Source organism: Aspergillus novofumigatus, assembly GCF_002847465.1.
Source record: "Aspergillus novofumigatus IBT 16806 chromosome Unknown P174scaffold_4, whole genome shotgun sequence".
Lineage (NCBI taxonomy): Eukaryota > Fungi > Ascomycota > Eurotiomycetes > Eurotiales > Aspergillaceae > Aspergillus > Aspergillus novofumigatus.
In genome coordinates this window covers 1,583,785-1,607,307 of record NW_020194277.1, presented here as the reverse complement: position 1 = coordinate 1,607,307, position 23,523 = coordinate 1,583,785, and the positions used below count along the sequence as shown (strand labels likewise).

Sequence of the window (23,523 nt, the reverse complement as noted above, 5' to 3'; positions counted from 1 at the left end):
GCAAATGTCACGCGAGTGAATTGAGAACCAAATTAAGGAGATGATGAAACGAGTCGGGGAGCGACGTCGATCGAGCTTCGGCGGGCAAAGGCGGTCGGAAAAAATAGGCTTGGGCGGGTTTCTGTCGTCAGTCGGTTTGGGTCCGCCGTCTTAAAAAGGTATCACAACTTTTTTTTCTCTTTGAGCTATCTGATAACGAAGCAAAGAACACCCCACTTTCTTCCTTTACTTTGATTTGGGAGAGACGAACGGGGAGTTCTGTCTGCATAATCTCGGACGAGATGCCCTCGGTCGCGGAGGTTAGTATTTTCAGACTTGTCTTCTGGGGAATGCGTATGCTGATCTGGTGTTGCTTTGCTATATACAGCGCCCGCGCTCGTCGCAGGAAACTCTACTGCGGCTCGAAAAAGGCACCGCTTCACCTTTAGCACAGATTAACGACGCTGCTCACATTATCGGACTTGATCTAAGCCTGTGTACGACACATCTGGAATTCAATCGAACCGGACATATCCAGACCAATGCCGCCCCGAAAGAAGAATGGGTTCTCCGGTGGTTGTTGAAGAAGCTGCGGGCAGGGAAAAGCCATCGTGTCGAACCGGCCTCATTTCTCCTTCTGCGACAGTTGATCGATCTGATCCCTCCAAAGACCCTAGCGACAATACTCAAAGACCAGAAGTTTCTAGCGACATTAAGCGACGTGATTACAGATCTGGAGGAAGATATTTTCGCAACTCTCGAGAATGGAAAGGCTGAGGATCTGCGCTTTGGTTCGGAGTCGAGCGATACTTTGGGCGATTCACCACATGACGACAGGAAGGGAACTAAGAGAAAGAGAGCCGATGCCGACGACCAAGATGCTATGGATATCGACCAGCAGCCGCAGACATCCTCCTCCTGCTTCCTCTCCTTTATTCGCGTTTTGGATTGTCTTTATAGCTTGGTTACGTTGACGAGTCGGGCAGCGGGTATCGATGAAGTTGCCAGCTTGCACTTGAAGCATGCCCTCCGCGGTGAGCCAGAGTCGGTCGCGAAGCTGCTGGGTCAGTCATTCAAGCTCGCTGCCATAGTCTCCAAACAGCTCTTCGACGGACGAAAGACGACCGACTTGCAACATCTCCTCTACATCATCCCGGCCGTGTTGGAGTTGTGGGAAATGAGATCTTCCCTCCGGGACGATTCGGACGCCGGGTCAAGTCATGAATCCTTTGCAAAGTATTGCTTCCAGAATGCACTCAGGCTTCAGGTCTGTGTACGCTCTATCAAGCTTGATACGGACGAGAGGGCTCAGGTCTTACACGGTGTTGAGCGTTTGATTGCTCTCCATGTCGTCCTACCGGCTCGTACAGCGTTCTTCGACCGAGGTGGTGCGGGCATAGACTACTCAAGTGACGAGCCGGACTGGAGCTCCGTCAAGCCCGTGTCGGAGACGTTCAAGCCTATTCTCTGTGCGACTGATTCTTCAAAGACCATCAAGCAGGAGAAGAAGCTCTGGAAAACTGCTGAGCTGCTCCCTGAGTTCCTCGATATCGCTACCCGCTCCGTTCCCAGAGACACCTTTCGCCGGCAGACACACGAGGCTCCCTGGTTGGAGACCCTCTTTGTTGCGGTTGCGGAGCTGGCGTTCTCGATTGTCAAACAGGAGAGTTTGGGTTCATCGGCCGCCTACGTTTCCGAGTTTGTTATCATCCTGGAACAGCTCTTCCGTATTGTTTTAAACCGGAACGTGCAGCTCTCTCTACACACGCTTCTCACCCATGCCGCATACACGGGGCTACTCAAGGAGGGTCTGTCCCCAGTTGAATGGGGCTTGACGGCCTTGTTAATCGAACTGGGAGCGGATATTTTCTTGCCAAATTCTGGCCTCAAGGATTCCGCCAAGTTGCTGAGGGCTCTGCTTGAGAAGATACTTCTTCATTGGCGCAGTGGCGTGCGCCGCACAGACAGCAATTACGATACCATTAAGAACGGAATAGTGATCCCCTTGCTGCGCGCGTTCCTTGCTGCAAGAGATCTTCCGACTTTCATGCAACTATGGTACGAGCAGTTGATCGACGTCGAAGAGGCGCGCCTCGCGGATAGCAGCTTGAGCCTCTTCTCTATTTGGGAGGACGATGATTTGTGTAACGTTTATAGCGACATCTTGCGGAGTCCCCTCACACACGCTACTGCTGATGCGCAGATGCGAGCAGCTGCAGTGGAAATAAGAGGCGAGGACGGGAAGATTTCCTCTGCACCCGGCGCTTTTGCTCAATTCGTCCTCTTGGAAGCTGGTCTCAGGAACCGAGCCCTCGGTGCTGCGGGCGCGAGAGAAGAGTTGAACTCTATTCTTGAGACCATGACGGCGACGCTGTCCTCAAAGCAGAGTTTCCACTGGCGTTGGCGTTTGTGGCGACTGGCTCGCAATTTACTCGCGAGTAATGTGCAATCAGCGGAAGATCCGCTCATGGTCGCGACTGTGAATCTAACCGATGCGGCGGTGAGCTCAATCCAGCGTAACCACAAAAATGGAATGAAGAATACATGCGCTGCATTGGAATCGTTCGAAGCGTATCAATTCGCGCTGGTCGCTGTCAAGGAAACAACCGACACAGGTCATTTGGAGAGCTTCCACGTCCTGACCGGCGAGGTTAAGGACTATATCGGCACAATCACCAAGCAAGATGCTTTGGGATCCCTAACTTCGCCTTGGAACGGTCGGGTTGAAACGCTAGATTCATCAGTGTCTCTTGCCTTGGGCTACTTCCTTACGCTCGTCAGAAGCCCTCATATTTGGCCTCAGCTGAAGACTGATGATAGGCGCGCTCTTTTCGAGCGCGTTCTGGGTCTAGCAGCGTCACAAATTCCGTTGCCCTCTAACTTGGAGACTCCTCCGCCGAATGCAAGATTTGTCCAGGCATGGGCCTCAGTCGTTTGCCATGAATACCTACTCAACTCGCCGGCAATCGCAGTGGATCTCGTTCATGTACTTTCCAAGCAGTTGAAAGTTGATAAGGAACATCGCAGGCTCTATATTGAAAGCCTCCAAAGAGTGCCTGGACCGTTGATCATGCGGCGCCAAAGAGGCGTGCTTCTGGACTTGCTTCAGGAAATTCTTGTCCAGGAGGATAGCATGACGGAGATCAAGCTCGGACTCCTGTCGCTGATGGCCAAACTGGCAGATATGCCCAAGACCGCAGCGACTTTCACGAGCGATTGGGAGCCTATGTTCACCGCTGCCAATGCTGTTACGTTGCAGGGAACTGAAAACGATCTACAGATTATGAAAGCGTTCCGCAATCTACATCGAGCAGTAATATTCAAGCTGCTTGTTCTATCAGAGGAAGATCGTGATAAGCTGTTCAAAAAGATGTATCGCAAGGTTTCAGCCAAGGTCCTGAAGTTGAAATCCCTTGACCACGACTCAATGGAGTGCTTCTTCTTCAGAATTTCACTATCGCAATTCTGGCTCCGTCGCGAGCAGCTTTCTGGCGCATTTGTTGAAAAGGAGCTCGACTCCTGCCGCCGGCATATGTTTGATTTGATTGTGGCTGAAGTTCGGTCTGTCAAGGACCAGTTGAAGAAGAAGAAGATTGAGGAAACCGTTACGTTGATCAAGATCCTTGATGCTCTGGAGGACTTTGAAGACCTGGTGGCGGATAGCACTGAGGTTGGGAAATTCTTGACAAAGATCGAGAGCTACGTGGAAAGGTCTATGGACTCCCGATCTTCGTTGAGAAGGCTCATAAGACGCCGTGTCTTTACTGGTCGGCGATCGGACAGAAGCATCACAGTTCCTGTTGTCCAATGCGCTGAAACTCTTTCCCTCCAGCATATGTTTGGCGAGGAGCAGCAACTTTTCATCCGAGCGACTACAGAGAAATTCAAGTTTATGAGCGTGGAAGAAGTGACCGCGGTGATTCAAGAATTACGCGAGCTTGGGTTCGATGGCAACCGTGCCGCTTATCGCCTACTTGCTGCTGGTATTGCAGTCGCTTCACTACCGTCTATCGAAGACAAGGAGACTTCTGCAGCAAAGGAGTTGTCACTCCTATGCACGGCAGTTACAGAGTCTCTCTCGCAGAGTACTTCCATTGAACATTTTGCTTTCGCCGCAGAGTGTCTGGACATTCTACTTCGCAACCACACACGTTGCATTGCGCAATGGAACATCGACAGCCTCCTGGCAGCTATCGCAGTATGCGCGTCGAGAGCCGGACCCCGCATCAACCCAGAGTATGCTGCAACCATATACGTCCGGCTCTGTAAGCTGATGGGAGTGCTGCTGGGACTTCACCGTCAGAAACTCGGCGGGCGTTTCCACTTGATCCTTCCGGCCATGCAGCGACTTTTGAACTGCCTTTTCGCCCGCTCCAAGAAGAGAAGTCGACCCATGCTTTCCGCAAAGGGGCACACGCAGCAGCCGTACTGGCTTGCACCACTGCAGGCTTCACATGCCGTCCATTTCACCCGTCTGCTCACCTCGCTCTGCGATCCCACCGTCTCCGCCGTCTCACGACCCACACAATCTGGAGGCAGCCGTGAGGCTCTCACTGACCAGACCAAGAAAGCCAAGCGTATTGCGGGTCAGTATTTGCAGTACTTGATCATGGAGTACGCGCAGAGTTCACTCCGCGGCTCCTTGGTGCCCGAAGTGAAAGCAGCAATTCTTCCTGGTCTCTATGCTGTTCTGGACGTGATGTCGCGGGATACCATGCGGGCCATGAATGCAGGCTTGGATGTTTCGGGACGGGCAATCTTCAAGGGTCTCTATGATGACTACGTGAAGTTTGGCAAATGGAACAAGGGTTGAGGTTGAATTGGCATTCCTTCTTATGTATACAGATACCACTTTTCCACTACATGTGAAATCATGAAGATTTTATAACACGTATCAGAAGCACTCTTACCGTAAACACAATTCAGTAGTCGAAACATTCAATAGTGCCAGCATTTGGCTCCTCCAGTTAAAACCACGTGACCTTCCCGTTCCCGGTGATATTTTCGGCGTGGCTTCGTTTTCTATCATCAGATCTTCAAATATCGAAACATCTGGCAATTTGGCTCCTCATGCCAGATAGATGCTAAGGACCATCGCAATCTCGACCTTCGACAATGTGAATCGTTTACTCGATCCCATCGAGTCACAAACCCACAATGACCGTGAGATTAGATATGCCCAGCCGGGCGGCCTCAGGGCGGCCTCTGAGTCGCTGGATGCCGTGGAGCTCCCCAGTGCTCAGGCTGATTGCGGAGAGGCCAAGTGGAGCAGCAACCACCATTCATGATCTTGATTGCTGATAACGGCCGTCGCTTACACGACCGAATGGAGCAACGGAAAATGATAGCACATCCCCCAGAGGCCCGACCACGGCCATCATTGTCTCATGGAGGGCGACAAGGGACGATGGTTTGCCCACGGCTCGACCGGGCGGGATGATCCTGGCCATTCTGAGACCACGGATCATTCACAGTTCCTTATCATAAGTGCACTTGGGATTTTCCCCTGTTCCTACGGGAAGTCAGTGGTCGCATGTTACTGGCTGGTTGCAACTCAAGGTTACCCTATCAGGGCTGTCATTGTGGATGGGTCACCAGTCACCACCAGGTTTATCAAGGCTGAGTTTATTGGGTCATGACGCAACATAATGTCTTATCTTATCCAAGGCATGGGGTGTGGTTAGTGTACGTGTAACTGAGTTTATATTCATATGAATTTCTCTGGATGGCATGAAGTTGGTTGTGTTGCTGGAGCGCGCGTGAATTGTATAGAGTTTTGCGTTGTATACCTCATCATCTTTTTGTTCCTTGCTAAAGAGCACCGCGTCCTTCATTGCAGTGGTACAACTTGTGGACAGGCAGTATGGTTCGAATCAGGCGATGGGCCGAAAAGCTGAAGGTGCCATCGGAGCCGGGACTGAGCAATGCTCAGTTGATGTTAACAAATGAAGACTTGCGGCCAGGTGAGATTCGCATTGTGGCCATCGGCTTTTTCGATTACGCGACGGCGTTCTTGTCTTGAACCTGTTGAGAGTTTTCCGATCGAAATGAAGCTTACCGGTGTTCTTTCGTCTTGCAGTCGATCCTGACCGGCGTCAGTGGAAATGGTTCAATTTCATCGCTTTTTGGATTGCGGATTCGCTGAATATCGTAAGTCCCATACGCAGGAGAATTGCAAGGCTCGAGGCAGGCTGGTACTGATTCGATATAAGAACACTTGGATGATCTCCTCTTCGATGATTGTCGACGGTCTCTCATGGTGGCAGTCTTGGATCTGCGTTTGGGTCGGATACTTCATCGCAGCCGTCTTTATCTGTCTTACTGGTCGCATCGGTGCGAAATACCACGTTCCATTCCCTGTCGCTATAAGATCTAGTTTCGGAATTTGGGGTTCGTTTTGGCCGGTCCTGAACCGTGCCGTCATGGCTGTCATCTGGTACGGAGTGCAGTCATACATTGGAGGTGAGTTTGTTTGTCGTCGACCAGTAAGCTTCAGGATAGAGATTGATTGTTGTCAGGACAATGTGTCACTGTGATGATCGAGGCCATCTGGCCTAGCTATGCCCATCTTCACAACTCGCTTCCTGCCAGCGCTGGCGTCGAGACCAAGGACTTCGTCAGCTTTTTCCTCTTCTGGCTTCTATCATTGCCTGCTCTGTGGTTCCCAATCCATCAAATTAGACATCTGTTTACCGCCAAGGCAATTTACTCTCCTATTGCCGCCATAGCTTTCTTCGCGTGGTCGATTGCTCGCGCAAACGGTATTGGACCGGTTGTACATCAGCCCGCTACAGTTCACGGAAGCACTCTTGCCTGGGCGATTGTGAAGGCAATCATGAGCTGCCTGGGAAACTTCGCTGCCCTGATCATGAACGATCCCGACTTCTCGAGATTTGCGAGAAAGCCAAAGGATGCATTGTGGTCACAGCTGTTGACGATTCCCATCGGTTTCGGCATCACTTCGTTCATTGGCATTATCGCATCTTCAGCCTCCGCAGTCATCTATAACACTGACCCTGTGTGGAATCCGCTTGACCTGCTAAGAATGTTCTTGGATGGAGCTAGCTCTGGTGAAAGGTTCGGCATCTTTGTGATTGCCACTGGGTTTTCCCTCGCACAGCTGGGAACAAACATTTCAGCAAATTCCGTCTCTGCTGGCACCGACTTGACGGCTTTGGTCCCGCGTTATCTTAACATCCGGCGTGGTAGTTATATCTGTGCTGCAGTTGGCTTGGCTATGTGTCCGGTATGCCCCTCTTGCTCGTCCACATTGGCCGTGTGAGGACAAGCACTGACATCTTGTAGTGGAACCTTGTGTCTTCATCCAACCAGTTCACCACATATCTCTCGGCCTATTCCATATTTTTGTCCGCTATTGCCGGCCCCATGATCTGTGACTATTATCTCAACCGCAAAGGCTACCTTCAGGTCAAAGATCTCTACAGCGCCAGCAGGGACGGGCCATACTACTTCGTCTTCGGCTTCTCCTGGCATGCGTATGCCTCGTATCTCTCCGGTATTCTTGTCAATATTGTCGGCTTTGCGGGAGCTGTTGGTCGTACCGTGCCTGTGGGAGCTCAGTACATTTACAACATCAATTACTTTTCGGGCTTCTTCGTCTCCGCCGTGATGTACTACATACTCACCCGCGTCTTTCCTTTGCCTGCATCGAGTGACCGATGGAACGAAGTGGATTCCGATGACGAGGTGGCCTATGGACAGGAAGTGGACTCGGATGATATGCCCATGCCCGGGAAAGTGAGCTCGCTGGACAAGGACTCAGATTCGGATCGGAAAGGAGCCAAGATTGCCTCGGGGGCGATGGTTTGATTTCTTCTTTCTTCGCGTTCGTAACCTAATAATGACTCTACCTATGATCATGCCAACAACAATGATACCTCCTGAGTTTTTATGACCTATGAGAATTCGAAAACGCTTACTCTATACACGTCACGAAAGACAGTTCGGTCAGAGGAGGAGAAGTGAATATCGCATTGAAACTCTTGGTTGAATATTCAGAGATATATATGGAAAGTGAAGCGATCTGCTCTAGAGTCGACGAATCTTCATGACGTAGATTGGTTGTGGTATTCCAGGTCAACCATCAACCATCTTCAACCTCACCTTCTACAACTACCCCACAAAACGCCTAAACACAACATCAAAGCTAAAATAAGATGAAAGAACACAACAAACCACCACGATACCGCCGCATCGGAGCTGGTGCCTGCGGGACTGTCTGGGCGCCCTCAGAGCGGGGCCCAGCCTACAAACGAGAAGATGGCAACCTTGCCCGATCTCTCAGAAACGACTACGAGAAGCATCAGAGAATCCTTCACAGCCTAGATAACCTACCGCTCTCAGGAATCCAGCCGCGTATTCACGTTCCCCGCTGCTATACCTTTATCCAACCTACAGATGAAACCTGGTGGGCAGAGCATCTCCTCCGCTTCCCTGAAGGATACTCACCATGTAATGTCATCCGATCTCAGCGCATCGCTCCCTTTCCCAAAGCAACGAGAGAGCGCCTTGTCGCCGAATACTGCCCCTCCGATCTCGCAGCAGAGATCCTGGCCAGCGAGATGAACGAGGATTGTCTGGTTCGGCCGTATCTCGGTCGAAGACGTACACAGGTGCATCAGCCTGCGCGCACGTCGAGGTTCAAGGCCTTTTCGCTCCGAAACTATCCGCTACATATAGACCAGATGGAGGAACTGGGCATCCAGACCCAGGATATCAGGGGATACGCCGAAGTCATGGCGGAAACACTGGCGATCATGCACTGGATCGCGCAGGTCGATGTGAACGATGTAGAGTTTGTTCTGGCTCCTCCTGATGGGGAGAAAGGCAAATGGGAGACTGTGCTTGGGCAGCATGCGATGTGGATGCTTGATTTTGACCTGTGTAGGTATATGTCTATGGATAAGGAAGGAGTAGAGCAAGCTGTCGCTGCGTTTTGGAAAAACGACCCGTTCTATCCCCGACCAGAGAAATAATCGTTTCTGTGGCAGGTGTTTCGAGAGACGTACTTGAGCACGAGCCAGCGGATTGTGGGGGATAGACCGGGTGATCGGCGGCTTGAGCTGGCGAAGCTTCTTGTTGACTCGCTTGAGGAGGGAACCCAGTAATTCGATGCGACATTCAGTGTCTGTTTTACGACAACTAGGACTCCAATACTTGGTTACATTGAGCTGCAGGATGACGGATAAGCGACAGGGGACAAACTGATGCTATCAATTTATCCCAGTCGATGCACAGACCTAGCTGGTGGGGTGTCGAAGTGCTCTGATACATAACTAATCAATTGCAAACATCACTTCTTAGTGACAAAAAACACAATAATCCGACCTCGTCACCTTCTCATGCCGATGGCACCTCAGCCGTTATTTATCTATTGACTCCCAGAGACACCATGTCTTTGGCTATGATCTTGGTTGCACTCACGCTGGCAGCGTTCATAGCCCGCGTTGTTTATCTCTGCTACTTTCATCCTCTCGCTCGCTATCCTGGGCCTTGGTTTGCCCAACTCTCTAATGCATGGTTCGTTCTCATATTACTCTTCAGTTTGCACAAAGATCTGGGCCTGACTCGACCAGGAGACTCGTTATATTCTTCAGTGGCCGGCATCACTTGATAGAACAGCGTCTACACGCTAAGTACGGTCGCGTGGTCAGAGTTGCACCTAACTGGCTGTCGTTCTCCAGTCTGGAAGATTTCGAGGTTATCTATGGCTTCAACAAGGCCATCGAGAAGGACGGGTTCTACGACTTTGGTCGCAACCGGGGCAGTCGGCCCGAGAGCATCTTCGCCGCAAAGACAGAGGCCAGTCACCGAGTCAAGAAGAAGAAGGTGGTCAGTCCAGCTTTGACTAGTACCAGGATCGCTACATACAAGCCTGTCATCGATAAGCACGTCCAGATTCTGCTGGCACGCCTGCAGTCACGGTTGAAGGGTCCAATACACGATGGGGAGAACAATGGCACTACTGGGGTGAACATGGCACCCGTTGTGCATCAGTTCACTCTAGACACACTGCTTGAGCTGCTTTTCGGCCCTAACCTAGCGGCACACCCGTATACTAATACCCCTGCTGGCGAAGGGGTATGTTCAAATCTCCGCATCATGAGCAAAATGGCCTGGAGTTTCTCACTTTGGCCCGCCTTTGGGTGGCTCATGAACACCCGTCCAGTTGATGCAATGTTACGGCGACCGACTTACAGCAAGCAAGGCGTACTCACCGGTATGGCAGACCTCATGGGCGTGGCCATGCCGAAGCTCCTGAGGAACCCACAACAAGTGGTTGCGTCTCCCCAGCCTAGTATCGTCAAGAGCTGGCTAGAAGTCCCTCTAGATGATGCGAACCATATGACTCCAGCTGAAGTCGCGTCGGAGGCGACCAACTTGATCATAGCAGGACCAGGAAGCACGGCAGCTGCTCTGACAGCGGTTATATTCTACCTGGGCACGAAAGAAGGCCAATCTTGGCAGGAAAAAATCCGGGACCAGAGCCTCGATTTAGGGGCATCCTCGCTGGAACTCCAGGCGGTGATCAAGGAAACGTTAAGACTAACCGCCCCATTTCCGACTGCCTTCCCCCGAGTGATTAGACCTGGCGCTGAGATGGCCATACCTAGCCTTGCCGCTCCGCTGCCTGTCGGAACAATGGTCTCTGCGAATACGTTTGTGCTAGGTCGATCGCGAGAACTCTGGGGCAACAACGCCGAGGAATGGGAGCCACAGCGCTGGCTGGGGAGTGAGCAACACCGTCGAGGGATGGAGACGAAATTTGTGGCATTCAGCAAAGGCTCACGGAGCTGTATCGGACGTGAGTTGGCGTTACTTGTTCTCGCGCAGGCGGTGATTGGGATCATCCAGCAATGGAGATTCCACAGTAGGGGGGAGTTGCAAGGCAAAAGCTTCCTTGAGATGCAGTATGACGAGTGCTGGATTGAACTCGAGCCGCTTGACCTGTCGTTGAGCGCATGAAGCATAGCTCAGCTTGATATCCTGGTAGCCTAAAAGCACACTTTCATCCGTTGCTGCGCCTTATTCGTCAATATGCAGACCATGAGTCACAAATGGAGTCAAATATGACTCAACATGTAGTCCGATTCATTGTCTGGCTGGGGGAGGCGAATATTGATTGCAACCAGCTGCAAGACATGCTGGGCTAATCTGTTTTGTGACCCCGACGGGAGGCCGATCTGCGTCCAGATCCACTGCACCACCGTCTACTCCATCTCCACTGTTTATTTACCCTTTAAGATTTTACTTTCGTCACATCAGACATAAATACTAAATTCCATCATCTCCTTCTTTCATCTCTCTGTCTCTATGTTACTCATTCACTCTATCTCTCTCTAGACTCTAGCATCGTCAGGAGGACGGTGTTGCGTTCCGTCCTTCAAAGCCACTCCTGCGTTCTCACGACTCACTATTCTTCATTGAATGTGAGGAAACTACGTGAAACCCCTGAAACAGTATCGCAGAGGAACTGAAACTTTTAGCCATTTCATCACCTCAGAATGGCATCCGCCAGTGCCCTTCCCCAAACCCTCAAATCGATCACCGCCACCAAAATCAAAGAACTCTCGAAACAGCGCAAGCGCTTTGAGGAACGCAAGGACAAGATCTTCAAAGACGCGCAGGACGCCCCCGATCTGCGTTCTAGAGTCCAGGTCCTACTCGAGGGAGTAACCAAGCTCAACGGTGATCCCAACGACGCCTTCGATAAGGAGGATCTCGACGCGGAGGATACTGAGGAGCAGACAGCCAGAGTCGCAGATTGCTCTGACCGCGCCACATACACCAACATTCGCCGCTTCCTCCTACAGAGTCAGTATGACCCTTCTGTTTCTGAGAGTAGCTTGAGAGACTGGATTGCGCAGCTGGAGGAGGAGCTGCGGTCGCTCGAGCTGAAGCATGAGCATGCCACGTTCTACAGTGATCTGGTGACGGAGTGGCTGGAGAATTTGGAGGCTGAGCAGGGCGCCAGCAAAGATTTTGAGTCGGTGGGACGCGCGGAGATGCAGGAGCAGCGTGCGACGTGGGAGTCATTGGTTTTCTCGACGGCGGAAGTAAATGCTGATGCGATCCGTGCGTACCTCGATGGTCTATTCAACACGGCGCCCTTGACACAGCAGGCGCTCAAGGAGCTCCGGGAGAGGATCAAGTCGTTTGGGACCGAATTTGCTGCGAAAAAGAAGTGGTTCAGCGTCGACGACCTCAAGTGGGTCTCCGAGTCGCTGTTGAAGGCTGACCTGCTCACCAAGGAGAAGATGGGCATCCTGAGGGAGTTCATGCGCAACAAGGCAGTAGCTCAGGAGGTGGCAGATGTGTTGAATATGCGTCTGGCTTCGCTGGATAGCTGGAACTGGCCCGCGGAAGGGGTACCTGTGGAAATGCGTCGGCAGCTCAACGGCAAGTACCGAGTGTTCATGGACGAGGATCTGCTGGACAGTCTTCTCTTCCAATACCTGGGACTCAAATGGTCGGTGGCGTTCAAGAAAGCATTCAGAGCTTTTTTCAAAACTCGCGCTTGGCAATCGCCGCGCCAGCAGATCTCCAAGGTAGAGCGGGAACGGCGCAGGTATTTTCTGGACTCGACGGTTCGCGGCGACTGCGTGAATGACTACAGACGACAGATGTACGAGACGGACTACTTTATGACCCAGCTGCCGTCGTCCGTGGAAGCAGCTGTTCCCGAGTACGGCGACGAAGCGAGCAGCGACGATAGCATCGACGGGGAAAAACGCAAGAACGCCCTGGGGACAAAGCACGCGCTGCTTCACCTTCTGATCACAGAGTCAATCATCCACACCACCCAGTACGGACAATTTACGGCCATCCGTTCCGATTTCAAGTGGTTTGGCCCATCGCTGTCGCACGCGACCGTTCTGGCGGTGCTGGAGTACTTTGGAGTTCCCCAGAACTGGCTCCATTTTTTCAAGGTATTCCTCGAAGCGCCGCTCAAATTCACGCAGGACGGAGAGAACGCCGCAGTCCAGGTTCGCAGGCGGGGAGCTCCCATAAGTCATACGCTATCGGACTGCTTTGGCGAGACGGTCCTCTTCTGCATGGACTACGCGGTGAACCAAAGCACGGAGGGCGCGTACCTGCACCGTCTGCATGACGACTTTTGGTTCTGGGGCCGCGAGCAGACCTGCGTCAAAGCTTGGGGCGCCATGACCACGTTCGCCAAGGTCATGGGTCTTGAGTTCAACGAGGAGAAGACAGGAACAGTCCGACTGACAAAGCCAAACCCCCGTCAGGGTAGCCCAGTTCCAGCCGGATCAGAACATTCATCCTTGCTACCGACCGGGGACATCCGCTGGGGCTTTCTGAAGCTCGACCCGCAGGAGGGCCGCTTCATCATCGACCAGTCGCAGGTGGACAGCCACATTGCCGAACTGGGCCACCAGCTCGCCTCGTGCAAGAGCATCTTCGCCTGGGTACAGGCCTGGAACAGCTACTTTGCGCGATTCTTCACCAACAACTTCGGCAAACCCGCCATGTGCTTTGGCCGGAGCCACATCGACATGGCGATCTCGACGCTCAGCCGCATCGAGCGGACCCTGTTTCCCGACGGCGTCACCGCACACCTGCGCCAGATGATCGCGGACAGGCTCCGCGTCCGCGATCTTCCCGACGGCTTCTTCTACTTCCCCATCGAGCTTGGTGGCCTGCAGCTGCTGAATCCGTACATTCCGCTCCTAGCTATGCGCGAGGACATCAAGCAGACGCCGCAGCGCCGACTCCAGAAAGCGTTCCTGGAGGACGAGGACGCGTGGCATGCGGCCAAGGAGCGGTTCGAGAAGGACGGGCCCCGCAGCTCGGCGCGGGTTGACTTCAACGATGATGACAGCCCGGCCACGTTCATGTCCCTGGACGAGTTCATGCGATATCCCGAATCTCACAGCCGGGCTTTGCTGCAGGCGTATGAGGATCTGATCCGCATCCCCGAGGAGGTCAGCGTCAACCAGACGGCCGGGTTTCAGAGTAGCCTGATGTCGCTGAGGAAGACGGGGTCGGGCGGCGCCAGTCGGGGAATCACGGATTCGTGGCTGACGATGACACCGTACTGGCGCTGGACGGCCGAGGTGTACCACGAAGAGATGGTCAAGAAGTTTGGAGGTCTGGCGGCTGTTAACAGGGAGTTTATGCCTTTGGGGGTTGTCGAGACGCTGAGAGAGGGCAAGTTCCGATGGCAGGGTTGATTTGTACTTTATACCCATTTGTGTTTAAGTCGCTTTTCATGATCATATCTCATCATCATTCGTATCAGCCATAACCAGTTACCGTAGACTTCTACACGGTATACGTATCCTCAAAATCCAGCAAAAGCCCCTCATCCTTTCCTTCTCAGCCTGCCCCCCAAAAATCACATCCACGCTCTCGCGACACAACGCAAGCAGCTCCGCTCTGCCAAGCTGAAAGTGCTCCGCCGCCAGGAGATACTCATTCGAGACAGGACTACAGAAAAAGCCCATATCGTCCGTCTGCGCCTAACATCAGCACCTGATCCTCCCCAGAGAAGGTAATGGAAGAAGCAGCTTACGCATAATACAACCGGACAATCCACATGCCTCCAATACCCGAAATGATGCGCGGGGAACCCCCATCAATCATCTCCGCATGCACATTACACGACATGCACAGCTCGAGCCCCAGCCGCCGGCGCGCAATCTCGCGCTTGAAGTCCTCAGACACATGGATGACATGGCCCACACGGTCCGGCCGGAACGATAACAGCGTGCTTAATTCCCTCTCCGAGCCGGACGTCTCCGTCTCGGCGAAGTGCACGGTGATGCCTAGGCCGTGGGCCTTGGCTTTGGCGAGGGCGGGGCCGTAGAGCGCGACGTCGCCTTTCGTGGGGTTGCCGCAGATATCGACGCCGACGACGCGGGGGCGGTGCGCGATGGCGAGGTCGACGATGGAGAGGGCGTCGGCGGCGGTGTTGTTGCCGCGGTCGATGGCGAGGATGAGGTAGACTGAGATTTGGGAGGAGTGAACTGACAAAAAAGTTTCGATGGTGGTGAGGACGGTGGTGAGGTATTCTGTGCGGGTGAAGGCGAGGGTGGGCGAGGCGCGGGGGATGGTGCGGAGTTCGAGGTAGCGGACGCCGTCGGCGAGGAACTCTTGTAGGACGGAGTTGGTGGCGTAGGCGAGGGAGTCGAGGTCGTTGCAGAGTTGGTAGATGGATTTGGAGAAAACGGAGAAGAAGCTATGCATCTTAGCGGGTGGTTCTTGTCACCTTGTGCGATGGGATGGTTCGGTACGTCTGAAGAGAGTAGTCGACTTTTCCTGGTGGCATGACTACCAGGGGATCTTCGACGTCAAAGTCGGGATTTTGGGCTTTCTTCTTTAGCCAGATCTCATGGAGACATTGGCGGCTGATGCTACCGCTCAGATGAGCGTGGACCTGGGACTCGTTAGACTCTGTCAGATAGTGTGAGAAGTTCCTACAGTACCTCGATTTTGGGTAGCGCCTTGGTGAATGCGACATCGACGGGCTTTGAAAGGTCCATTATAATGATTTGTTATCCTTCTGTGTTATCTCCAGTCGCTACGGACGAAGAAACTGGATGGCACAAGATGAAGAAGCTACAAGGGAGTTGGCGTGGCGAAGATGGCGGTGACTCCTCTCAAGTTCTGCAGGAATATCTGCACGGTGAGGATGACCAACTTTTTTTCTCTACTTTTGTAGTATGGATGTGGATAATTCCCATGCTCTCAGGACTATTCGTCTCACCACTACTGCTAGTAATAGCCAAGTATCTGAACTGGTTAGGATACTTTTCCTTATAAAAGTATGTGGGAATATTCTTGGAAATCGACGCATCGAGGTCTCGTATCACTCTACTCCGCCAGGAGTCTTCCATCTGGAAGGAGCGAAACATTTAAAGGTCAGAGAATACGATTAGCAGTGGTAATATGGAAGACAAGGCGCTACTTATTAGAGCGGACAAGAATCGCTCGCATCATCGTCTACCAGTACATAGTCCTGGCGCCTTTCCTACGCACCACGACCCCCTGCCCTAGTTATTTGATCGTTTGTACTCCATAGTGCCGCGAAATTCAAAGAGAGACTGTGAAGCACGACGTGGTCCATCTCGTCAGTCTCTTCCGTGGACCTGAAGCGACCATTGGCTTCAACTCCGCCGATAAAGACCGGGACACGTATGTTCTTGCGTCGTCCGGATGATAAGGTACGTGGCCAGGCCAAATTCTCGAAAACTAGATGGCCTGACAGCTGAATGTGTGATGGCCCTGAAGTATAAATATGATAATTATCCACTTTCATCCCGCACATATCCATAGCGTATTTCTCTAACTCTTGCCGCCTTGTGGGGTTGCATCAAAGTCAATTGGGCGAATCCGGTCAAAACAATAGGCTCCTAGGTAGTTCACCCTTGACAAAACCTGTTACTGTCTCAGCATGTCAAGGGGAGTATGGCTATGTGCAGTCCCAGACGGTCAACATCCCTGTCATTAAAGAGGGGTCTCTAACAGAGTTTCTAGAAAGCAGGACCCTTGCGCAATGTGAGGACCTTCTCGGCGATGAGCTGAATCAGCGTAAATCCTGGTAGAGTCAGATGACGTTCGGATGCAGTAAATGGCAAGCTAGCAGCCTAATGCGGGGACTGGCTGATACTGTCGATATTAACGACAACGAAGGAATCACGGAATCTCCGAACCAGCCAGTACCTGTTTCGGTTAAATTGGACGGGAGATTCAGACGAGGGCTCAAATAAAAAGTGGAGAAGGAAGGGTAAAGGAGCATGGGAGAGTGCGGAAGCCGGAGGGTCATGGAAGAAGATTCGAAAGAAATGAAACCTTGATCAAGTGCAACCTTGCTCTCCTAGCTGACACCAGGCTACAAGGCGTAGCCGCCTGTCGTATGTATGCATCTGTGGACTTGCACAAGGGCGTCTCGTATACTCTGTTCTGGATATCACTAAACAACCAGTGCGCCCATGCCACGACAGGGAACATGGTGGGGGCATGGGGGCACCGTAGCAGGAGCAGAAGTTTCACAATCCCTCTTCCCATCGGCCGTATAAGCTCATGCGTTTGGAGAGAGAGTCATTGCCATGCAGGTCGTTTCTGCGTGGGATGCACCAAGTCCAGGACCGAAATTCGAGGAAATGGTACCCCATTGGGTTTTCTCGGCTCTCGCTAAGCACATTTCTGAAAAGCCTAGGATCTTTAGTAGCATTAGCGCTTTAAAAAGGCGGGGTCGCCAACTGTCATTCTTCGTGTCTCAGATTCTCTTCCCGTATGGAGTATGGATGCAGTTATTCCTTCAGGGATCGTTGCTGAGGAGAAGGTACAAATGTGGCTGCCTTCCAGGTTGCAATATGCACTGCCTCAGGTCGTCAAGCGAGCCGAATGAATCTTGCGATTTCTCCACCAATTCCTCGAGGATGTCGAAGGATTCTGGAAATGCACCTAGGAGTCTAGGACAAGAATGATTGGATAGATAGTTTCAGATCCCAAGCAAGTGAGGCTATTTTTAGTAGAAGATCTGGTGTGGAGATTTTAACGGTACAAATAAAAACAAGAGATTTTCTGTTGCGTGCTTAAAATCAGTAGTTTAATTGGCAATGTGTCACTTGGTCAGTCGATAGTGCTTCTCATAGCCGGCATTTGGCCCCTTACTACTCCGTAGGCCCGTCAATATTGAACTCCTGATCGTATCAAGCCCAAAATTCAGGTTGTATCGCGGGACGCAAGTGGTAATTTCGTCCCTAGCGATTTGTGCGTGGGACAGCTGAGCTCGGGAGTGGCGCCCTGTTGCCGGGGCGGACCGAGACTAACAAGAGAACAACATCTGAGTGCGGACTGCGAGACGATGGAAAGGGTAAAGACTCTTGAGTGAACCGCTAGGAGTCTCGACTATCATTATTGACTAAGAGAAGTCGTAACTGATCATTGATAATGCGGTTAGGACCACTGGGCTGGTCCGCGAAGCATGCCAGTATCAGACATCAGACACTCAAAACCAAGTCCCCGGAGACGGAAAATACTGAAACAGGCTGAGAAAGAGACCAGGATCAGATGGTGGATCTCAATTATCTCGATCAAACACTGCCGGTCGGTATCCAAGCAAGAAGACAATGGAGCCTATCCCTCGCTTGCGTGTCTCAAGTGCCTGGATGGACAGTCAAATCAAACTCGAGAGTCCGGGCCCTGTAAGGTACAATAATATTGTCTTTAGTGGGTTTCTATAATTCAAGCACACATCGGTAAGTGACGAGCCTCAGATGTCCCTTGATGGAGCTGCATTCCTAGCGGTGAGTAAGAATCCAATAGTAAGCTCACCAGCACATAGAGAGTGTGCGCTTTCGAGAAGACAGGCGACATGCACCTTAGTCACTAGTCACCGCACCTTGAGAGACAGCCATAGGAATTCCGCAGAGCTCAGGAAAAAGGAAAGAGAGGAACTGCCTGTATTGAGAATTGTGATCACAAGACTCGACAGAAGATAGAGTGAGAAAGGCTTCGCTCCTGCAGATTGTTAGCCTGGTAACTAATATTATTGTTGAGAGTATCTATATCACCCACGAATCGATGACTATTGAACTGATCGCCAGCCAGAGCACGTTGGTGGTTGAGTTGTGGCTGGCTGGCTGGCTAGGGTGGGGAGTGTTAGAATTAGAACTACAGTGAGCAACTCATCAGTCCAAGGCACAATGCACGACGGAGATGACCGTGCTGATGCTTTGAGGCGCGAGCTCTGTACACTGGGCAGCATGAATTGTAGAGAGGACTAGAGTGTTGCATTGCAGTATCGAAAACGCATCGAACGATCGAAGCGGCTGAAGGTGACATCCATGCCTAAGGCAGGAGGCTTGCATACCATTCAGCTCCTCCTTCTGAAATATTATTATTGGGCACAATTACAAGTGCTATCAGCAGAGTTAGACTAATGATGAAAGAACCTTCAATTTTAATTAATAATATTGCCATCATTTTACGAATTATGAGAGCCAGGATGATACTAATATTGGCTGCATCTAACTCCTATGGAAAGGCAGACGCCCAGCTAAAAGGCCAACGTACAGGAAAATATACCCATCCAACCCCGGTCCGAGAGGCGCAACGTTCCATCCAGTTGGGAACATGCTCACCTCAGCCTTCATCTGGTCATAATTACAAAGAAATTGCATTTCGTAACCCCGGCAGTCGATGATGTCAAAGGCCAGGTACTAGGAATGCAAGAACACTTACACGAGTTTGTTCTGCGCCGTTAAGTTGGTCTCCTGTAAGATCAAGGAATGGGATTCCAAATATGTATTCGACGAAATCATCTGACTGCGTGTCATGAATTGAAGTTCGGCCAACTATCGAAGATCGACAGCGAGAAAACCTACCTATTTGCAGCCGGTTTCTATTTCATATGGGGTTGTGTGGGTTGTGGACACTGGAACTTGGGGCCGCAGAATACCGACAGGGCAGAACCTCAGATGTTGTACGGGAGGTATTGTATGTACTTTCCTTACGAAAACGGTGTAATGGAATTACATTGGTCAAGTCCAGTGATACACGCTAATGCATCTGATGCAGCAACCACGCTGGCGGGAAACGATAGACTAAGGTACCTAGTCTCCTTTTTAGTTTAAACTGTTTTCTTTGAGCTAGATACCCATCAGGTAAAGTAGAACCAAAATGCTGGTAAGGAATGTATTTCCATTGAAGCCGCTCGTTATTCTCCCCCTTTATGTCGTGCTTTCAATTAAATTCCTTGTGATGCGCAGAAGGGTATTTCTTGAAAAGCGGGGATCCCTGGTTCATTTGCATGGGGCAATTTGTCTATGATGTCATAATGTCCTTAACCGTTGACTGCTACCCAATTTCGCAGGACCACGATATCCCTTTTCGCTCTGCTTTAGCCTTAGCTTGATGCCTTCTGGAGAAAGGCACATTCATTACTGTATTACAAACGTAGAATGAAGCATGCCTCGTTTCGCACGTTTCTCTGCAACCCCCCTTTCTAGCGGGGCTTCGTAATACTGTAGGCCACGACTAGATTGGGAAAATTAACGAATGTGGAAATAAGCTAGCGTCATGGAATCATGGACGATATATGATATGCCGATTGAACCGGCAACAGAATATAATGATGACTTTGAACAAATGAGAGACTTGATTTCTCAACTTTGTAGTGAGGGGGATACGAAAACGAAGACCCAAGGACGAAGCGGGCGGTTCTTGACCGCTCTCTCACTGGCTGCTGGCAAGTGTGTGATCGTAGCAAGGAATTTTCGGATGCGAGATCCTTCCTGGCTGAAGGGCAAAAGAACGATGGATGGAAGGCTTGGAAGCTGTCAAGTGTGGGGCAGCTACCGGTTGAGAATAGCCCCATGAGGCAGACTCCAAGAGCCAATCAGCAAGCTTACGCCCTCGCTCAGGATGGAAGGCTTGGAAGCTGTCAAGTGTGGGGCAGCTACCGGTTGAGAATAGCCCCATGAGGCAGACTCCAAGAGCCAATCAGCAAGCTTACGCCCTCGCTCAGGATGTTTTTGTCCTCATTGGATGCCTTAGGCTGCGAAGTCCAATGGGAGGAGCCGCTCCTATGACTCAAACTACTAAAGGTAGGTATGATTACTTATGATTACCTGCCTAGATACTCAATAGATAACTTGGATAACCTCTTTTCATTATGCTGAGGAGATGGATGCTCCTGGACTGAAACCGACTGTCATGGTAACACAAGCACTACGAGCCGGCCCATCCCGCTACGAATAAGGGGGCGCGGTGATGGTCACGGGGCTAGACATGGTTGCTGTCGCTCTTTCAAGTTCCTGTTTATTTACTGGTATGTATCATCATGAAAAAAGTGACTCGCAACGATTTCCTACCTATCATCATCAGTCATAGTTTGGTTGCAAAACTATACTGCTATCTGTTGATATCGTGGCACGTCAGGACGCGCCTCAATGATGCTCATTAGAGCGGTCAGATCGTCAGGATTGTCAGCACTAATATGGAGCATCATCATGATCAACAATGACTGGATTGAGAATATCAGGTGCCCTGGTTTGAGTTGCTGCTTATCGGTCGATAAGCTATGCATGTAGCAGAGAAAGACGGAGACTATTTTCCAGATGTTGTACCTGTGACTGGCTCCATTAACAGCTGGACGTCGGAGAGGGGTAGGTTACTAGTTTTGGAAGTAGGTAGGTATTCCCCCTATTATTCCCTCAGGGCTTTTGGGTCATGAGGCAAATCCTTCAACTATAAGCATATGCAGGATGCAGTAAGGTGGTATGGATTAGTCTCTCAGCATATTAACTACCCAGGTAGGTAATTCAATAGCACAATCCTCCCAGGCATGTTGTCATGAGAACAAAGAGAGATTGGTGATAATGTTTGGTACCTACCTCGGACGGCTGTCGACATGTACCTATGGCTATGCCTTAATCGTACGTACATGCAGCCGGTGATCATGAGCAACTGAAATGTACATGCTCCTGCGTCATTAAACAATGTGGCCTGATATTGGAGACTAAATTGATCTAAACTACCCATCGACTTTGTCAAGGCACATCCCGCAGTAACCGCGAAACCGGTATGCAAACGGATAAGCGGGAAGAAATAGTGATTGCATTACGATTTCGTGGTAAACAATAATAATAAGTAAACGATGTTGCCTGGTACATTTGACGGCAACGTGCCTGATACGACGATACACCCTCTCAAGGTGATTCAAAGTCAGGCTTAGAAACCGAGGGGAAGCTGCAACCTCTCACCTGATCATTCGCATCCTGCCTAGTCTTTCATTGGAGGACAATCCCAGCTAGTACGACCTACATACAATGAACACCTACCTACGCTAATTCGTGCACTATTCTAAGACATTCCGGATAGATAATCAATGTCAATCTAATCAGAATCTGCCCTATGGAAGCGTGAAAGAATCCCCAAAGAATAGATAATGAAAGTCGCTGTGTCCGAGCGGCAGTTTCGCTGGAGGCGGACCCCGACATCCCTATCATGAGTGACAGAATGATGCCATGCTTGGAAGCCATGATCCACGGCAGTCCTTATGAGGGCATCTTCTTCTCCTGACCTGGACGGAAGTTACCCTAAGCGATGCGCAGTGCGATGTTGGAAAAGTCTCCTCGAATCGCCGGCCGATCAATCTCTGGAGTAAACCTTGCCTGTATGCATCGTTTCGAACCGCGCATGTAGATACGCTGCGTCAGGGACAGAGCAGTTGGGGTCGAAGGGCAGTCAAGACAAGCATAGACCCCGGGTGTTTTACCTTTGGAGGTTAAGAACAAGCTGAACACGGTGGTAAATGACGAACTTGTAAAGCTGTCGTGCACTATGTGAGGAAATGAGCGACGCCGATTCAGCAGGAACTGTCGCCCATGTGCGGGGTTGGGGAGGCGCCCTGCAGAATGATGCTGATAGCTGGTCTCACAACAGGGCAGGCTCAGCCTGTCAATGCACTAATCAGGCCAGACGTAAATTCGCAACGTGATCAAGTCTGTTGTCAGAGCGTCAACTCTGATACAATATCAGCATCGTGCATAAACGATGATTAGGATGAGTGATTCAATAGGTATGGCAAGTTTGAGCGCCCCGTCTTCAATCTGAGAGAAACTAGGTAGGCATGTAGCCGCAACCAGTGTAGATAGGGAATAGTCTACTCCGTACACCACCCGAGGATCGGGGAATTTGACCGCTCTTCTCGGTGGATGACTCTCAAATTTTAAGGGGAGCGTCATGGGCTCGTAGGGAATCATCGCAGAGATCCTCGGGATAATTCCCCATGGATCTGCTAACTAGTGTTTGAAGAGCGGAGTTTCATAACCTTCGTTATTCTCCGCTTAGCAGAGGACGATGATCCCTATTCTCAATTTCCCCAGTTGTGACTTTTTCCCTTCGCGCACCGCCCCCTGGCCCGCGTTTCACCGCCACTTAATATTCTCATCCAGCCTCAGCCCTAGGACTTAGAAACCTTATCGCGGCCGCGTACTGTGATGTTCCTGGTAACTAGGTAACTTACCACTGTAAACTTGTACGAGACAATATTGGAGAATAGTCCTGGTTACAGGGGATACTTATCAGCCATTTCTGAGATCAATCTTCCAGAATTACAGTTGCTGCAGATACAGTGGGCTGATGCGGTCAAGAAGCATTCGGAGAAAGTTAGTGTTCAAAAAAATGATTGACAGTGATATTCATGAAATCCTGTTCTGATTGTCAGGTGATGTGATCCACCCCCTAAACCCCATCAAGTCAAGTAAGTCTACTCGATATCGATTTGCCAGCGCATATTTGAGTTCTGTAAAGGTGACCCAGGATGTGTTAACAGAATTGGAAGGTTTTATTCTTGCTTCATCAGCGACAGCGGTGCTGCAGGCTGGGAATAAACAAAACTCCCTCAAAGTGGCCAATGCAAGTTCGCCGATCATCTACTGATTATGGGCAGATAAGACTGAAACCTCCACAGCTTTGTTCCCACGACCATTGTGTCGGTGCCATGCACTTTCTGTAACAATAATAGTGACAGCAACAGGGAGGTATATG

The 23,523-nt window shown here is 51.0% G+C and overlaps 8 protein-coding genes across 8 annotated transcripts; 6 read left to right on the top strand and 2 right to left on the bottom strand.

The window, feature by feature from the left end:
• The first annotated feature begins 189 nt into the window (after nucleotides 1–189).
• Nucleotides 190–4,877, top strand: P174DRAFT_450965 (ribosome biogenesis protein URB2). Its single transcript, XM_024828986.1, has 2 exons — nucleotides 190–299; nucleotides 368–4,877. The coding sequence occupies exons 1-2, from the start codon at nucleotides 282–284 to the stop codon at nucleotides 4,790–4,792; spliced, it is 4,443 nt and encodes a 1,480-aa protein (XP_024682638.1). The 5' UTR covers nucleotides 190–281; the 3' UTR covers nucleotides 4,793–4,877.
• Nucleotides 4,878–5,634: 757 nt separating this feature from the next.
• P174DRAFT_441315 (nucleobase cation symporter-1 family protein) lies at nucleotides 5,635–7,996 on the top strand. Its single transcript, XM_024827284.1, has 5 exons — nucleotides 5,635–5,942; nucleotides 6,059–6,129; nucleotides 6,192–6,441; nucleotides 6,498–7,225; nucleotides 7,285–7,996. The coding sequence occupies exons 1-5, from the start codon at nucleotides 5,843–5,845 to the stop codon at nucleotides 7,807–7,809; spliced, it is 1,674 nt and encodes a 557-aa protein (XP_024682637.1). The 5' UTR covers nucleotides 5,635–5,842; the 3' UTR covers nucleotides 7,810–7,996.
• A 190-nt stretch (nucleotides 7,997–8,186) lies between these two features.
• On the top strand, nucleotides 8,187–9,313 carry P174DRAFT_485328 (zinc finger protein; the record flags this gene model as incomplete). The annotated part of the gene is made up of 1 exon (XM_024830769.1): nucleotides 8,187–9,313. A coding segment is annotated over one exon (789 nt), but the record flags the coding sequence as incomplete, so codon positions are not given.
• On the top strand, nucleotides 9,068–11,103 carry P174DRAFT_503838 (putative cytochrome P450 pisatin demethylase). Its single transcript, XM_024831179.1, has 2 exons — nucleotides 9,068–9,519; nucleotides 9,576–11,103. Exons 1-2 carry the CDS (start codon nucleotides 9,392–9,394, stop codon nucleotides 10,963–10,965), a joined length of 1,518 nt encoding a protein of 505 aa, XP_024682635.1. The 5' UTR covers nucleotides 9,068–9,391; the 3' UTR covers nucleotides 10,966–11,103.
• Nucleotides 11,104–11,301: 198 nt separating this feature from the next.
• Nucleotides 11,302–14,261, top strand: P174DRAFT_441313 (uncharacterized protein). Its single transcript, XM_024827283.1, has one exon. The coding sequence runs from the start codon at nucleotides 11,505–11,507 to the stop codon at nucleotides 14,193–14,195; it is 2,691 nt and encodes an 896-aa protein (XP_024682634.1). The 5' UTR covers nucleotides 11,302–11,504; the 3' UTR covers nucleotides 14,196–14,261.
• Nucleotides 14,262–14,286: 25 nt separating this feature from the next.
• Nucleotides 14,287–15,854, bottom strand: P174DRAFT_485322 (putative adenosine deaminase; the record flags this gene model as incomplete). Its single annotated transcript, XM_024830768.1, has 5 exons — nucleotides 15,450–15,854; nucleotides 15,233–15,400; nucleotides 14,620–15,210; nucleotides 14,364–14,477; nucleotides 14,287–14,325 (listed from the first exon to the last, which is right to left on the bottom strand). The coding sequence occupies exons 1-5, from the start codon at nucleotides 15,504–15,506 to the stop codon at nucleotides 14,287–14,289; spliced, it is 969 nt and encodes a 322-aa protein (XP_024682633.1). The 5' UTR covers nucleotides 15,507–15,854.
• An 888-nt stretch (nucleotides 15,855–16,742) lies between these two features.
• On the bottom strand, nucleotides 16,743–17,062 carry P174DRAFT_441311 (uncharacterized protein). Its single transcript, XM_024827282.1, has one exon. It carries the CDS (start codon nucleotides 17,029–17,031, stop codon nucleotides 16,786–16,788), a length of 246 nt encoding a protein of 81 aa, XP_024682632.1. The 5' UTR covers nucleotides 17,032–17,062; the 3' UTR covers nucleotides 16,743–16,785.
• Nucleotides 17,063–17,703: 641 nt separating this feature from the next.
• On the top strand, nucleotides 17,704–18,719 carry P174DRAFT_169824 (uncharacterized protein). The gene is made up of 3 exons (XM_024821222.1): nucleotides 17,704–18,178; nucleotides 18,246–18,471; nucleotides 18,529–18,719. Exons 1-2 carry the CDS (start codon nucleotides 17,954–17,956, stop codon nucleotides 18,468–18,470), a joined length of 450 nt encoding a protein of 149 aa, XP_024682631.1. The 5' UTR covers nucleotides 17,704–17,953; the 3' UTR covers nucleotide 18,471; nucleotides 18,529–18,719.
• The last annotated feature ends 4,804 nt before the right edge of the window (nucleotides 18,720–23,523 follow it).

Coding starts and splice junctions, on each gene's coding strand:
- P174DRAFT_441315 (XM_024827284.1), top strand. CDS start 5,843: ATGGTTCGAATCAGGCGATGGGCCGAAAAGCTGAAGGTGCCATCGGAG. Junction 6,130..6,191: donor TTGCGGATTCGCTGAATATC/GTAAGTCCCATA, acceptor ATTCGATATAAG/AACACTTGGATGATCTCCTC. Junction 7,226..7,284: donor TTGGCTTGGCTATGTGTCCG/GTATGCCCCTCT, acceptor GACATCTTGTAG/TGGAACCTTGTGTCTTCATC.
- P174DRAFT_503838 (XM_024831179.1), top strand. CDS start 9,392: ATGTCTTTGGCTATGATCTTGGTTGCACTCACGCTGGCAGCGTTCATA. Junction 9,520..9,575: donor GCCCAACTCTCTAATGCATG/GTTCGTTCTCAT, acceptor TGACTCGACCAG/GAGACTCGTTATATTCTTCA.
- P174DRAFT_441313 (XM_024827283.1), top strand. CDS start 11,505: ATGGCATCCGCCAGTGCCCTTCCCCAAACCCTCAAATCGATCACCGCC.
- P174DRAFT_441311 (XM_024827282.1), bottom strand. CDS start 17,031: ATGGGAAGAGGGATTGTGAAACTTCTGCTCCTGCTACGGTGCCCCCAT.
- P174DRAFT_169824 (XM_024821222.1), top strand. CDS start 17,954: ATGCCAGTATCAGACATCAGACACTCAAAACCAAGTCCCCGGAGACGG. Junction 18,179..18,245: donor GAGAGTCCGGGCCCTGTAAG/GTACAATAATAT, acceptor GACGAGCCTCAG/ATGTCCCTTGATGGAGCTGC.